This window comes from Sebastes fasciatus, chromosome 17 (genome assembly GCF_043250625.1).
Source record: "Sebastes fasciatus isolate fSebFas1 chromosome 17, fSebFas1.pri, whole genome shotgun sequence".
Lineage (NCBI taxonomy): Eukaryota > Metazoa > Chordata > Actinopteri > Perciformes > Sebastidae > Sebastes > Sebastes fasciatus.
Genome location: NC_133811.1, coordinates 9,073,204 through 9,088,962, shown reverse-complemented (window position 1 = coordinate 9,088,962; position 15,759 = coordinate 9,073,204). Strand labels below are relative to the sequence as shown.

The 15,759-nt window shown below is 39.4% G+C and overlaps 2 protein-coding genes and 1 long non-coding RNA gene across 4 annotated transcripts; all 3 read right to left on the bottom strand.

The window, feature by feature from the left end:
* Positions 1 to 1,943: 1,943 nt before the first annotated feature.
* On the bottom strand, positions 1,944 to 5,255 carry LOC141754847 (uncharacterized). Its single transcript, XM_074614228.1, has 3 exons — positions 5,151 to 5,255; positions 2,899 to 3,075; positions 1,944 to 2,747 (listed from the first exon to the last, which is right to left on the bottom strand). The coding sequence occupies exons 1-3, from the start codon at positions 5,193 to 5,195 to the stop codon at positions 2,151 to 2,153; spliced, it is 819 nt and encodes a 272-aa protein (XP_074470329.1). The 5' UTR covers positions 5,196 to 5,255; the 3' UTR covers positions 1,944 to 2,150.
* A 2,293-nt stretch (positions 5,256 to 7,548) lies between these two features.
* On the bottom strand, positions 7,549 to 8,591 carry LOC141754290 (uncharacterized). Of its 2 annotated transcripts, none has more exons than XR_012590588.1 (3): positions 8,241 to 8,591; positions 8,068 to 8,136; positions 7,549 to 8,009 (listed from the first exon to the last, which is right to left on the bottom strand). It is a non-coding gene; the product is annotated as an uncharacterized LOC141754290 (long non-coding RNA). The 2 variants fall into 2 exon arrangements; XR_012590589.1 differs by having other exon boundaries at positions 7,550 to 7,990.
* Positions 8,592 to 11,610: 3,019 nt separating this feature from the next.
* LOC141754580 (uncharacterized) lies at positions 11,611 to 15,347 on the bottom strand. Its single transcript, XM_074613724.1, has 3 exons — positions 13,459 to 15,347; positions 13,227 to 13,341; positions 11,611 to 13,128 (listed from the first exon to the last, which is right to left on the bottom strand). The coding sequence occupies exons 1-3, from the start codon at positions 13,798 to 13,800 to the stop codon at positions 12,929 to 12,931; spliced, it is 657 nt and encodes a 218-aa protein (XP_074469825.1). The 5' UTR covers positions 13,801 to 15,347; the 3' UTR covers positions 11,611 to 12,928.
* Between the last annotated feature and the right edge of the window lie 412 nt (positions 15,348 to 15,759).

The window sequence follows — 15,759 nt, the reverse complement described above, 5'->3', positions numbered from 1 at the left end:
ATGCAGACACAAATGTTAGATGCTAAACTACAGAGTCAACCAGTGTGGCTCTCTGAATTTACAAGCTGTAGGCTATAGTACAGATTGATTGTTCTCCTGTGGAAATGACGGTGGATGATAGTGTGGAGCTACGAATGATGCCACTGAACAGCAGTATTGCTAAAAGCAGTATTTGTCACAACAAATTCAAGCCTGATGTCATGAGCTGGTTCAAGGTTCAGACAAAAGTAGGGTGACCCAGGTGGTTTGAAGCAAAAGTGAGAATAATGTATTAAAATGTACATAAATAAAGCAATGTTATGTGATGTGCTGTGTTTTTGTATGTACTGTTGATGCACACTATTCTCCCACAATGCAATGCACAAAGGAAATGAGGAACAGCTCACAGCTGAAAAAAAACCCAATACACTATGGGTGGGGGTGAAACGGCTCAAAGAAAGAAAGAAAAAGTATTAAATCTTAAAGGAACAGTGTGTAACATTTCAGGTGATCTAATAGAGTGCTGCAGTGATGACATATTTATTAGGCCAACCAGGAATTTAATATCGCACTGGTTTTCTCTCCAAAAAGACAATGGGGTTTTTCCATTGGGTTTTGGATTATTGCAGGAAATAAACTCTGTGGCAAACACACGTTTGTGATACTTGCACATTTTGTTCAGGAATATAATCTCCACAAGGGAACACCACTTTTATGATTTTTGAAGTGTGAATGCAAACGGTCCCATGAACGTGAGTATACACAACGACGCTGTAAAGGTGGACGAGTCGGCGTGAGGACGTTTAGTAGTCTCATTTAGCCACTTGTTAGCAACCACCTTTTTCAAGATGCATCAAGGCTTAAAAATTCCCGAATGGGATATTAAATGACATATTTTATGTCGTAGAACAAAACCTTAAAATCTCTTAAGCTTGTGTTAACTACAGACCTTATTTCAGGCGTCTAACTAAAAACCCATTGACCTCCAGATGAGGGAACCGGAAGTGCCAAAATGCTAACTCATTTCCGGGTTTTAGGACTCATTCCTGTAGCACTCTAAAGCAGAAATCAAATATTAAATTCATAACTATATTTTCATTTGTGTATAATCACCTGAAACTCAGAATCATTGTGTTTTCGTTAGCTTAGAATGAGCCCTTCATATCTATATAGGGGTCTTTTGCAAGTTTTTGCACTTTGGGGGTTATCTTCTAGACATGACCTCTTCACGAAGTCTGCCATGTTTCTACAGTAGCCCAGGACGGACAAACCAAACACTGGCTCTAGAGAGAGCCTTTCACGTTTCTACGTTACCTGAAGGCCACCGTAGTTCTCAGACACGCTTGTGAAACTGCGGTAAAGTGAGTCGCAAAGTGTAAAACCGTGGTACCCCACACTCATCGCATCCCCTTTGATAGCATCGGTTTGATCCATGTTAAAGTGTTCTTGAGGGTGAGACACCAAGTTGCTCCCCGGGCACTTTACAGCAGCTCACTGCTCCTAAATGCTTAGGATGGGTTAAATGCAGAGGTCAAATTGAATGTATGTACGTGTATGTATATGACGAATGTAATAAAGTTTCTTACATTAGAAGATTTATACTGTGTAAAGGTAAATATACATTAATCATTTGATTAATTAAAACAACAATTTGACTTATTTAGACCTCAGTTCTTGAGATATCTTCAACTATATTCCAACAGATTTTTGGGTTATGTCTGCATAATGTCCCATGGTCAGTGAATGAGTTATTCAAAAGCAACTTGTTTCCAACTTTATGTATAACATGCTTTTGATGAATGTGTCAAAGACCTTGAACATGATAGAAAAGTTTGATTTGACAGCATTGTAGATGAGATGATAGCTTGTTTTTTTTTTTTATCTTGGAATACTTAATTATCCTCAGTCAAGAATCACTTGTTTGGATGAGGTTGCAGGAGATACAATCAAAACAAAATATGAACCTGAGTTTACATCACTGTTATTTTATTGTGATCAATACATCACATGAATTCGACATCCAAAAAAAAAAGTACAAATCTCAGTGCCTAGAGGGTTACAGTGAAGTTTTTACTGATAAAGAATCATATTAAAACAGATCAATCTGGTCACTTTATAATAAAGGACCACAAGAATTGTACTCGATATGTTCCCCCCTTTTAAGATCAAACTCATGGCTCGTAGAAAATCACACCCAGCAAACTTTTAAGTTCTGTCAAGACACTCTTTTTAACCGTCTCCCTGTTCTCATCTGTGCACGTGTCAGATGTTGGTCGTACTTGCTCTCTAACCGTTTCATCATTTTTAAGCAAGTTGCTCAAACTTTCAGCTTCGGCACAGTTGCCATAGGCCGACCATTTAGTTTTACTTGTTTTCAAACCAAACAAATTCCCACAGGAACTGCAAGGAGACTTTACTTCTCCGTCACTGAGGTTAAACGCCTGGCACCTGACATGCTTTGGAAGTTTGATGGTTCCATCAAAATACTTCCTCTTGGTCTTATTTGATTTGTAGGTCATCACTGCATCAGCCACCTTACTGTCCCAGCTGCTAAGACAGGACGCGGCAACCATGATTCTCCCGGGATCACGGCCTGAAGTGGACATGGAGACCCCGTAGTACCTGACTGATTCTGAGTTGCGTTGAGAGACACAGATGGTGGAGGAGACCAGACCATCTGATTTACCAGGCTCCAGTTGACTGATGAAGTCTTGCAGCCTTTTTATTATTTCATTTTCGTCATTCTTTTGTCCATACAGGTGGACAATCTGTAAGAAACCACAAATATTATCAATATTATCAACGCCATTGATGTACAATAATCATAAACTGTAATATTTGAGGATGTTTAGGTGAAGTAGCAATTCTATACAACTTTACAAAGAAGAACTGAATTATATTTGACAAACTTAATCTTACCATGTCCAGCACACATGAGAATGGACTCCGCTTGGGTACTTCAGAGGAATAGAGGTTAAAAGGCCGAGGGTAGTGGTCCTTCAACATTTCGCTGATCTCGTTCTCATCACTCACAATAGATTCTGGTTTAAATTCTGGATCGTATAACTTTCCCAAAAAGAAGATGCTGTGAAGAATCTGTAAAGTCAAAACACATTCAAGACAGTTATTACACGTCTTTGTTGAATAATTGATTGTGATTGGTCAATCACGGCGTTCTATAGTCTGTTCTTTATAGCAGACCGCTGCCAAAGAACGTATATTGCTAAGAAGTGAAAGTCAATTGTTCGTTCCATTGCAAAGTCAGCACCCAGCAGCAGAGCTACACCGCCATTTTGGACTGAAAGCGTCCATCAGATGCCGGTTAAACGCCTGCTTACAAAATGATTTCTATTCTATTATTATAAGTTTAATGTCTCTACCTAAATGGCCTGTGTTGAACAATAACAATTTTATAAATATGCATACTATTATAACAATTTAATTACTTACTTATTTATTTATTAAACTTTTTTGCCCGACTGCTTCCCAGAGGAGCATAAAGTGAGCGATGGACATGAATAGAAATTACAAAAATCCATCACACAGATTTTGAGAGCAATCTCAAACTTTTTCATGTCAAGGACCTCCAGAATCTACGTCCAACAGACCACAGACCATGGATGTATAAGAGGTTGTGCCCTGTGCTTTTGCCCTGCGTTTTAGTAAATAACTTACAAATACATTATGTTCTGTTTATGTCATGCTACTAGCACTACTAGCTACTGGCCGATAGCTGGTTGTTTGGGAACAGAGATGTTCATCCACCACGGTACAGGCTTACAGCATACAGCCCATGGGTGTATTATAAGATAATAAAAGTGATGAATTACAGCCAATATATCCATCATTACAGCCACATACAGCTAGCAGGAAGCTGGCAGAACCGGATATGTCAAATGAGCGTGCAGGGCGGTGCAGTTCCGTGGGTCTGATGCCCGTTCATTATGCCGAGGAAAATAACTCTGGATTCAGCTATTAGCTGATTTTACGACTTTAAGGACATAGCGATTTAAAAGACGGCTATTTAAGTTTTCTTACTTAGTTGATTTACCTCAAAAAAATTATCCTCTGATTTAAAGACGTCTCTTTATATATTCACGGCTATGGACTCATTGGTGTTTACAGTCCAAAATGGTGGCAGCACTACTGCAGCGCCATCTAGCAACCATTGTCAAAACAGCACCAGTATTTATTTGCTTCTAGACTCTTTGCCACTGCTATGTATAACAGACCGTTGCTATGGTCACAGTTCTCTCTGCGGACTCTGGAGGACCATGAGGTACATATCCGTAGTAGGTGTATTACTTACAGTAGATGACGGTCGGCACGCCCCCAGTTTGGAGAAACAGAGGAGTACCAACACAGGAGCAAAGCAATACAGTGCTGTAGATGGGGACGTCCAAAAAACGCATTTTAGCCACCTAGAAGAAAGGCTAACCTAAAAAAAATAATATCCGTTTAAGTGTAAGCTATATTTAGAATATTTTCTGACAGCGAAATTTACCAAAAGTGAAACGTATCTATACGGTATTATCATCTGAGCCTGCTGGCTTTGGAGAGAGCATAAATAAGTTTCACTTTCAGTTCAGTTTCCCCGTCGGAAAGGAGAAGGTCTGTCTGACGGCAAGATAAAGTGGTGAAAATATTCTAAATATAGCGTACATTCAAACGGATATACATTTTTTTAGGTGAACCTTTCTTTTAGGTGGCTAAAATATGTTTTTTTTCCATCCCCGTCCCCGTCCACAGCACTGTATTGCTTTTCTCCGATGACGGTGCTCCAGTCTTTTTCTCCAAGCTGGGGGCGTGCCAACCATCATTTACTGTAAGTAATACACTGACTATGGATAAGTACCTCATACAACCCCACTTCAAAAAACACCTGTACTATCCATTTAACTAAGTAGCCATGTAATAAGCAGAATAATGTACATCAAGCCGGTCATTGTTGAGAAATAAACCCCTTCAGGGCAATGTAAGACCCCTCTGTGATCACCCTGTCAGGGTTTATTTCACAACGATGACCGACTCGCTGTACATTATCCCTTAAATATCGCTCTCCGTGTTTGTGTGTAACTGAGAAGCATTGTGTGTACAACATACACTGTGACAAGGCATTATGTCCAAAAACAGAATATTTCAAAGTTCATTACAGTCCTCATCAGACGTACCTCATCCATAAGCAGTGTAGGGTGTTTTGCATTCAGTTTCACCATTTCATGGATAATCAGGAAAGCATTCCTTCTGAAAGATAGTTTCTTTTTCAGAAACTCGTTATCTCTAAAATGATAATAAAAAATTATATATTTGAATTAAGAAGCAGGATGCAGCAATAACAACTTATGTTTCAGTAAATCAGCTCACTCACATTTCTATCTCTGCTCTGTTTTCTTCAGGAGCCTGCTGAAATCAGAAATAATACACAGCACATTACAACAATTACACTGACAACACATTAAATTAGCAATGTAGAAATGAATCATAAAGATATAAAATAATGGCAAAGAGAAGCACTTAAAAGCAGCTACTCACCATTGTCAGTCGAGTAGATGAAACAGAAAGAAAGAAATTAAGCTCTGCCCCCTGTTTCAAACAGACACTCCTTGATGTGATGAAATTGCCATGACAGTTACAATAACATATGAATAAAACTTGTCATACAAACATTACATCTATTGAATGCATCTATTGTTTTACTGGAATGTCATAGTTCTGGTTTGCTCACCACTGAATAGAGCAGGAAGTCTTTTAAAGTACCTGTATAAGGAGTGCTGGTGGATACACATAAAGAGCACTAAACCCCTGAAATTAAAAGCTCTTTACACCAAGAACTAATACATTGTTTGACAAATACAATAAAACTAGAATTACCTCCTCGTGGTTGTATACCTCTGCCAACCAGTCAAGTTGCAGTTTACATCCATGTCTGTCCAAAATGTCATCACTTCATCATTTTATCCTATTAGACATTTGTGTGAAATTGTCATATTTATCATATGAATTCTAGAGTTGTGGCCAAAAATGTGTTTTGTGAGGTCGCAGTGACCTTTGACAACCAAAATCTAATCAGGCAACCCAATCTCATGGCAAAAAGTGTAATAGACCTGCCTGTCCACCGGAAGAAAGCATGTCAGTGTCACATTTTGCCTCGCCGAGGCGTGAATATTACAAGCCTTGCATGAAGGTGCAGTGTTATGAAGTGATGCTTGTCAAGTGTTTTCCGTATTCCGTACAAAGCTCCAAAGCTAGTGACGTAGTATAAAAAGGTAGAAAGACCACTTGTGGTGGGCAGCTGGTGTTTTGTTTTGTAAGTTGCGTTAAAGACATTTGTAGCGTGTTTTCCGCATTGATGTTATGTTGTTTCTGTACATGTTTCACTTAGTTTACTCACTTATTTTAAGCCCAACCATGACGTTTTCCCTTACCCTAACTAACTTACTTAACTAACTTACCCTTATTGTTGCCTGATCCTAAATATGTGGCTTTGTTGCACCCTGCTGGTACTGCACGTTAATACAGGCGTGTAATAATCACGTCTCTGCGAGGCGAAATGTGACACTGGCACGATATCCCCTAGTGGACAGGCGGGTCTATTACACGCTTTGGTGTGATATCAGGTTGAACTAGAATGGCACTCGGAGAGCGCAGACCTCCGCCAAGGTGCCTGAGTTTGAAAACAGATCACAGCTCACAGCTGGCGGTACCTTGAGGTGGGCGGTTTATTATTAACACGGTGTGTTTCCGTGTAACGTATCGGCGGATGCCTCTCTCATTCAGCAGCCTTGTTATGTCTGTATAACGTTACACTACGTTTTCTCTCATACTGTCATCTACCGATTTTTTTTTTCTCACCGTGTGTGTTATACCCTGTGGTCTTAAGGCTCAGGCTGATCGGAATCCTTAAAAATATTCCTGAATCCGGATAATGATCTGGATCGCCACCAAAATCTAATAGATTGTCCATTGTGCCACACCCCACTCCTCCAAAAATGTCATTCAAATCCATCGCAAATTTTTGGAGTAATCCTGCTAACAAACATAACGTAATCAGGTCATCCTTGAGTCCAAGTGGACATTTGTGCCAAATTTGAAGAAATTCCTTCCAGGCCTTCCTGAGATATCACATTCACATGAATAGACCGGGCAGATGGACAACCCGAAAACTTAAACTTAAAAAGTCTTAAAGGTCACCTATTATGCAAAATGCACTTTTCCATGTCTTTTAAACATCAATATCTGTCCCCAGTGTGTCTACAGGCCACCATAGTATCATAAAAGACCATCCTCTCTCTTTTTCTCCTCCTCCGTTTGTCCGGAAATGGGTGCAGAAAAAAAATTCGCTTTTTTCCTTGTATTCTGACGTCATTAGAGAATGCAAGCCATGTAAGGGTTTCCTGGTCGAACCAGAGAGAACCTTCAGTAGCTGACCCCAGCCCACAGCGCGTCACTGTCTCTCCTCCTCAACCTAACTTGAGCAAAGTAGCTCCCTACAGTTAGTCTGCAAGAACCAGCAGAACAGGCTTCATGTACTCCCATCATCTAAATATAACATGTTCTTTCACAAAGGCTTTATGTAATTACACTGTTTAAACAGATGATATTTATATATTATATATATTTGATGTCATGCATGTAGCAGAATACAGGTAGTAAATAGTGACTTGTAAGCAACACAACACATTTCTGTTTCACAGTCAAACTTTATTTGAGTAGACAGATGACAATATTAATTATTCACAGCATTTGTAATCATCTCACCTGTTAGTTAGTTATGTTAACATGGTACAGGAGAAAGTCTTCAGCTCTGGTAAACTATGGTAAGCTAAGCTCCGGTGGTCTGTAGTCATGGTAACACAGAGACAGCTACTACTGTAAATAATATACCATTACTCTGATCTTCCATACATTTATCTTTTAGCAGAAATAATGAACTGACTACTGTTTCACATCTTCTATTTTCCACCCTGATGGTCGCTGTGTTTACACACCGTGTCATAGCGGTAGCATGTAGCTAACCCGTTAGCATGTAGCTACATGCTAACGGGTTAGCTACATGCTACCAGGTTAGCTTTGTATCTCCATGTAAACAGAGCCATCTGCTCTCAGCTGTCTGCTCTCCTCTGGGATGATTCTGTCGGTCATTTCTCACAGATGGATCTGTAAAGACAGACGTAAAACAGAGTGTATGTTTACGGTTTACAGAGTTGATGCATGAGGTAAACACTGAGCTAACTAACAGAGATATAAACAGCATTATTTACCTGAGAGAAACCGTCAGGAAAACCTGGAGTCTGGACCGCAGATGTTCATCATGTGTCGCCGATTTCTGATCAGATTCCTCCGGTAACGTGCGCTGGGTGAAGTTTCTGGTTTATAAACTTTAAAGTGGTTTATAAGCTCTATTCTAGCTGCTATCTCTCCACTCGTCTCTCTCCCTGCTCTCAGGCCGCGAGGGGGGCGGGGAGGGTGACGCTGTTGTTGAGGACGTTTGATTGACAGAAAACGCTGACCAATCAGAGCAGAGTGGGAGGAGACAGAGGCTACAGACACAGAAATCAGCACTTTTGGAAATGGGCTGAAACAGAGGTTATAGAGACATGCTGTAATGCATGATCTGATTGTTTTTTTGAAAAAAAAACTTCAGAGACATGGTTTGGAGGTGTCTGAGACCTATAATAACTAGTTTAAATGGAGTATAATATGTGACCTTTAAAGCTGCAGGAAGCAGAATATTTTTGGCATCATTGGGAAAAAACTCCATAATAAGCTTTCAGCATATTGTAAAGTGTTATGAGAGAAAACTAGACTTCTGCACCTCCTCTCTGTTTCCAGGCTTAAAACAAATCTAGCCTGTGACAGGAGACTTTGGCCAATATCAGGTCATTTCAGAGAGAGAGCGTTCCTATTGGCTGTTCATTCAACTGAGGCAGCTGTCAATCACTTACAAACTCCCATCAAATAGTCAAACTAGGCAGTGCTGATCAAATATGAATCAATATTCTGTTACTGTAATGCCTATTTCTCTCCTCAAATGTTTAGCTGTAAAATGAGAAAGTTTGCTCCGGCTGGTGGGCGGTGCTTGGTATTTCCTCAACTGATCTCAACGTGGCGGCCGGATCACAAAACTCTCTAATTTTACAGCTAAACAGTACACTAACATCATTTCTGCCAGGGATCAAACTGCCAGCCTTGGGGTTAAAGGACAACCACTCTACCCACTGAGCTACAGCCACCCCCCAAAACATAATGCCTCCGGCCACAGAACCTAATATGAATGCAAAATATTGCAACACTTCATTAGCTAGAGAAGTATTTTTTATTTTTTTAAATATTCAATAACTTCAGTATTGTACAGTGTAGTACCATCAAAATGACTTCACACATCAATGATCTCCTCATGGTTGTACTACAATATTTTGTTTGGAAAAATATGATTTTTGCATAATTTTGGTGGCACTTCACTTTATAACAGTGAAGTTAATGAATATTTTTCCCAATAGAAATTCACCAAAATTATGCAAAAGCATATTTTTCCAAACTAAGTGTTGTAGTACAACTATGAGGAGACCATTGATGTGTGAATTAATTTGGTGGTACTACACTGTATAACAGTGAAGTTATGGAATATTTTTATAGCATCTCTTTTCGGCATTGCCCTTTGTAGGCGGCCCCTGACCACTCGTCTCACAGCCGGCTGCGCATAGAGACCAATGTTATGTGTCCAGGTAGGAGGACGGCTCGTTGTGATTAAAATGAGGTTGTAGCTCGTTGTCTACCTATGTTTAGAAAGAGCCGTTGTTTGTATTTCAACAACGTTTCTGTTATGCGTTATTGATCCAGGAAGTTTGAATCTTCCAATATCTTTCCAACTTTACCGAAGTCAATGACTTGACTGTCAGGAATGATTGGAGAAAGTTCACTATGAAGTAACTCGTTCCCTCGAGTTACTAACTCGAGGGAACGAGTTAATAACATTGTCTCCTGGGGGTCTAGGGGGCTCTGTAACCCTCCATCCTGTCACTCATAAAAAACTTTTGTTAAAAGCAAAAGTGGAAAAAGTACTCAAGTTTCTGTTAAATGTTAGATATAAATGTTTAAAATGGTCAGTAAATGTGATAATTAAAGTTTTAGTTGCATTAAAAGTTCTTCAATGAAGATAAAAGCATCTTCATTGAAAGAAAATTTGTTTGCAGCCCGGTTTCATACAAAACACCCAAAATCTTAAACAGTGATGCATAGCAACAAACAAACAGAAGGACCTGAGGCCTGTTTCACAAAACCTAGATAGGGGATTAAGCTGGGATTTTCCAGTTATCCTGGCTCAGTTTAGCCTTGACTCGGTTTCATGAAAGCAGTGGCACATAAATTACCATGGAGATGTATTCTGTGCAGCTAGCCTGCTCCAAACCAGGCTAACAGCCAGGCTTAATTTATCCTGGTATCTTATCTGTTCCGTCAGCAGTCACTCCGATCAGAAACCAGTATGTTTTTTACAATTAGTCCATGAACTTATGTATTTTGCCATATTTTTATCAACCTGCATTAAAATACCATATTTTAATGCAGGCTAATAAAATAAGTACTTGAATACATACCACCATTCAGTTTTTTGTACTTTTATTTTAACATTGTGGTAATCACTCATTTTTATTTTTATAATCATTCATGTGATAATCATTATTACGGTTATATTGTGTTTATGAAGACTGCTGTTCATATTGTTGTTAGAGGTTTGATGAATATATTATTGATTAGAAAAGGCTGATAAAGTTCACTGGACCAGTAACTATATAGTGTATATTCATGAAACAACAGGGAGAGGACACCACAATGCTTTTTGACCTTTTATTTTTCTTGGATCACTTGTCTGCTGATTAATACACCGTGTTACTGTGTATACTTACAGTCAGTGTGTTTTTTTTTTAAGTGTGTGCTGCAGGAATTATGCATAGTGTGGATGTCCTACACGTAACACTCACTATGTTGCCAGGCTGGCTTTCAGTACAGTGTCTGGGTCTTGTTAAAAATTATGTTTTCAATGAGCACCACATCACTGACTTCGTATCTATTATGGAGTAGATAAGTATTTCCACTAGATTGACATGTATGCTACATCCATCCACCCTTCTTTCTTTCTTTCTATAATATAATAATATAATCTTTCTGTAATAGGGCAGACCATGCACAATTCCTGCAGTGCTTAATGTGTTTTAAAGAATTGACAAACTGTTAGATGTCTGTAGGCATACAGCACACACTTAAAAAAGCAAATATAGTTTGCAGAGGTGAAAATATCAATGAAAAAAGTGATTTATTTAAAAAGAGTCAACGTTTAAAATCACACAAAAAAAAGCCTTCAGGACTTGGACCGAGATATGGAGATAAAAAGACAGACATTGAGGAAATTAGAAAGAGAAGTGGTCATTTTAACCGTTCACCGTAAGCATGTGTGTAACATGTATTAATCATTGTTATATATATATATGGCAGCAAAACTCAATGCATTTAGGCATCTAGACGTGGTGAAGACGACTTGCTGAAGTTCAAACCGAGCATCAGAATGGGGAAGAAAGGGGATTTAAGTGACTTTGAACGTGGCATGGTTGTTGGTGCCAGACGGGCTGGTCTGAGTATTTAAAAAACTGCTGATCTACTGTGATTTTCACGCAAAACCATCTCTAGGGTTTACAGAGAATGGTCCGAAAAAGAGAAAATATCCAGTGAGCGGCAGTTGTGTGGACGAAAATGCCTTGTTGATGTCAGAGGTCAGAGGAGAATGGGCAGAGTGGTTCGAGATGATAGAAAGGCAACAGTAACTCAAATAACCACTCGTTACAACCAAGGTATGCAGAATACCATCTCTGAACGCACAACATGTCGAACCTTGAAGCAGATGGGCTACAGCAGCAGAAGACCACCCGGTACTATCAAGGTGTACCTAATAAAGTGGCCGGTGAGTGTATATATATGCAATACGAGAGTCCTCTCTTATCTTCAGCAAGGGACTCAGGCAACCCTGTCTTGTGGATCGACAAAGAGGAAAGGAAGTGTATTTTTCAGCAAAATCTTTAAATCATGGTTAATAGGTTGGATTGAGATCCGGTGACTGTGAAGGCCTTAGCATATGATTCACATCATTTTCATAAAACCTTTCACTGACTCCTTATTCCATGTATGAAACTGTTTCCATTCATAACATATGATCTGTCCACTGATTCATTCAGGTTTTTCCTTCAATCTGTCACCAGTCTACACAACATTCAAATTGATACATACAGTATATACATATATATTGACACATATATATACCGATCAGTATGGGTATAACAATACAAAGATACGATACAATACGATTTTCATGGTTCCGATACGATTCAGGACGATATTTGGCTCATCTAGAGCGATACGATACGATACGACTCAATGATTTGAAATCGATACTGTAACTTTTTTTGCCAAAAATTCCGTCAGTGTGACTGTGAAATAAATAATTGGATACTGAACATTACAGGTTGGGATTCCTCAAAGTTTTTCTTGTAAGGGAATCAGGGATAAATGAATTATGGATATAAACAAGTAAACAACGATTAATGGCAAATACATACACCTTGTATTTGAAAATAATAAAAAGTGCAACTGCAGGACCTGCTGATTCAGTTCTCAAGATACAAGGCAGTGCAATATTTTAAAATATAATAAACCAACTTCTATTCAAGTTAAATGAACAGTGGTTTAACCTGTTGCTTCTGTCCTCGAACGTTTCGATCTGCTCTGTCCGCTGTCTCTCATCCACCGCTGCTGTTTACTCAAGCAGAACGCGTTAGCTCGGCGGCTAACAGCGCGCGTAGGCTCGGCGGCTAACAGCACGTTATAATATCGTGTATCGTATCATATCGTGAAATGAGTGTATCGTATCGTGAACTGAGTGAATCGTCACACTACTAGTTTGTTAATTTCTCAGTGCACTACCAACTGTTTGGTATACGCTTCTTTGTAGTGGCTTGGCTGAGTGGTTGGCGATCTCTCCATATAGCAAGAAGGTTCTGGGTTCGAACCCGGCTTGGGGCCATTCTGTGGAGTTTGCATGTTCTGTGTGGTGGTTATTCGGCTTCCCCCCACAGTCCGAAGACATGCAGATCCCCTGCGACTCTGTAAAAGGAAAATTACTGAATGATTAATTATTCCACACAAGAGACAACTGAAAGAGACCTTAATGTTTACCCTGCAGCAAAGACAAAGATACCCACCTTTGTTTTGTTTGAGCAATTTGAGATTCTCAAGTAATTCAGATTTTTTTGACATCACCAGTTCATGATGCTGTTGGTCCAGCCTCTTACTCACTTTTGCCCAGTCCTCCTTGGTCTACACACAAAAGACAATATAAAAAAAATCGTTGTCAGTGCCCACAGGTGATCAATCATCAGGGTCAACGATCACAAAGCCCTGTTTGTTCCTAGCAGCTTTACTGTAACTTCTCACCTTGTGTTTGAAGGCCTCCCCCTCGTAATATCTCTCCGGTGCTGGATACTCTATTCCGTTGTACTGTAGCTGCCTCAGACTTGAAGCCACCAAATGCAGCTTCTCTCCATCGTAGGCATACAGCTTTCTGTCCTCACAGGTCATCAGAACGAGCTGGTCACTCGAGCACGAGGTCCCCTCCACTACACCTACAACCTGCATGCTTACTACTTTGGGAAGGTAGAACTTCCCCCACCCATTCACCTCGTCCTCTTCGTCACTGTAAATGGTGTCGTCCAGGTCTCCTATTGTCAATGTGGCACCAGGTGGTTTCTCTAAGCCAAAAGTCTTGTGTCTATGCATGGATACTTCGTCTGACACCTGTGTCAGGTAATCTGAATCTGCAAACACATGCCGGACAAGAGGAATTTGATGTAATATGGAAAATACTCGCTTCAAGGTTTTATGACATGTTAGGAAAAGATGTATTCTATATATTTGCACTCTTCTTACTTTGTACTGCAACTGCTGCACAACAATTTCTCTTGGGATACATCATCTTATCTTACCTTTTTTGCTGTTGCACAATAGGAATAGATCAGACCGCTGACCTACCGAACTGAAAGATAGAAAAGATGACAAATGTTTCTTTGGACAATTAAAGGCTGAAAGTCAATCAGTGTGCTCCAGTCCTTTTTTTTCTTTCTTTGGAAGTTTGCTATCCTGAGCAATGGCATGGCTGTCCATGGCACTGAGAGGCACCGGATTCAACGGCATACTGCTGGAAGATGTGTGGAAACCCTCTGTCAACTAAGGGTGCTTTCACAAGCCACAGTCCATTTGGCTAGTCGGAATCAGAGTGAAATTGATACTTTTGGTTTGTTTTTTATTTAGTCTGGTTTGGTTTCACAGTGCACAAATCAAAGCGGAAAAAATTACAAAAAAAGTTGCTGAGGGGCGTGTACAAAGGAGCAAACTTATCTTTTTTGTCTTGAGAGCTGGTACTTCTACGCAGGGAATCACAGACTATGATGCTGTCAACGTTTTTTCACTTCGACTCTGCACTGATCTACTGTGTGCACAAATCCCTTCTCCTCCAGTTCATCTCAAATTACTTTATAAACGTTACTGTTTATGCAATCTTTATTTAGCATATTCTGTATGTTCTCTTCATACTGCAGAGGTCCAGGTCAGCAACGTTACTGTTTTGTAATTGTGTTTTATACTACAGTGTTAGTTTTCTTAACAGAGATGCCATTCTCTGTTTCCTGCCCAGGGACTACAAATGTAAACTAGCTTATAGCTAACTCTGGTACAGCTAAGAAGCTGTGCACTGTCCCTGTCAAATAAATACATAAATAAATGATTAAATTAGTAAATGAGTAAATTAATAAATGATTAAATGAGTAAATTCATAAATTCATAAATTCATAAATTCATAAATTCATAAATTCATAAATGAAGACCTCTCCCACTCATGTTAACCTGTCGTTTACCTATGTCCATCTCAATAAATGCCCGCACAAGCAGCCTGTATTTTGGTTCGCTTGGAAACAATCCGAGACCGCCTCCCGCAAGAGGACTCGGTTCGGTTGTTTTGGTCCACACCAGAGTATGATTACTGCATTCACAATTGTCCAATTGAAACGTAAAAAGAAAACCTTCTGTTTGTGTTCCACATTTGCTCTGGCATTTTTTGAGTTTCTCTCGACACATTTTGCTATTATTTGTGATGTTGGAAGCATCTTGTAATGGCTTTATATTTAAACTGCTGTCAAGTATTCAAACTAGCCACTAAATGCTCTGTGACAAGATACCTGGGAAGACGGGTGTGTTACTTACCACACCTGTCTTCTCAGGTATCCTGACATTGTTCATTTAAACTTCCCTGAACAGAAAAGAAAACTGGTTCTTACCTGCCCAAGCTCCCTGGACTGTTCTCCAGCCCTGTTCTCTGTCAGCAAGAAAACAAAATGTGTATGGTTAAAGTGGTGGAAAAATACTCAAACCTTTACTCAATATTATAATATTATCACAGAATCTGGGCCTAGGCAATATACTGTATTATTAGAAAACAACTAATCTAAATCTGTCAAATACATTTTAATAGAAATACAACAAAATACATTGTGCTTTTGGCCTATGGTTAAAATGTGGGCCATGTCACCCTTTAGGTCCCATGTTTGATTTATTATGTGTCAGTAAAAAAATGCGAAAAACAATGTTTAAACGTAGTCCCATTTGAAATGTAGTGGATTAACAGCAGGACATTTTGCAAAATGAAAGCACTGAGCTAAAGTGGAACTACAAATAAATACAGTA

Bases quoted from the DNA above. Each gene is read 5' to 3' on its own strand.
- LOC141754847 (XM_074614228.1), bottom strand. From the start codon at position 5,195: ATGGTGAAACTGAATGCAAAACACCCTACACTGCTTATGGATGAG. The intron at 3,076-5,150 runs GTACGTCTGATG...TTGACTTTACAG, and splicing joins CTACACTGCTTATGGATGAG to ATTCTTCACAGCATCTTCTT. The intron at 2,748-2,898 runs GTAAGATTAAGT...GGTTTCTTACAG, and splicing joins TCTCATGTGTGCTGGACATG to ATTGTCCACCTGTATGGACA.
- LOC141754580 (XM_074613724.1), bottom strand. From the start codon at position 13,800: ATGCATAGACACAAGACTTTTGGCTTAGAGAAACCACCTGGTGCCACA. The intron at 13,342-13,458 runs GTGAGAAGTTAC...TTTTGTGTGTAG, and splicing joins GGGAGGCCTTCAAACACAAG to ACCAAGGAGGACTGGGCAAA. The intron at 13,129-13,226 runs GTGGGTATCTTT...TTCCTTTTACAG, and splicing joins ATTGCTCAAACAAAACAAAG to AGTCGCAGGGGATCTGCATG.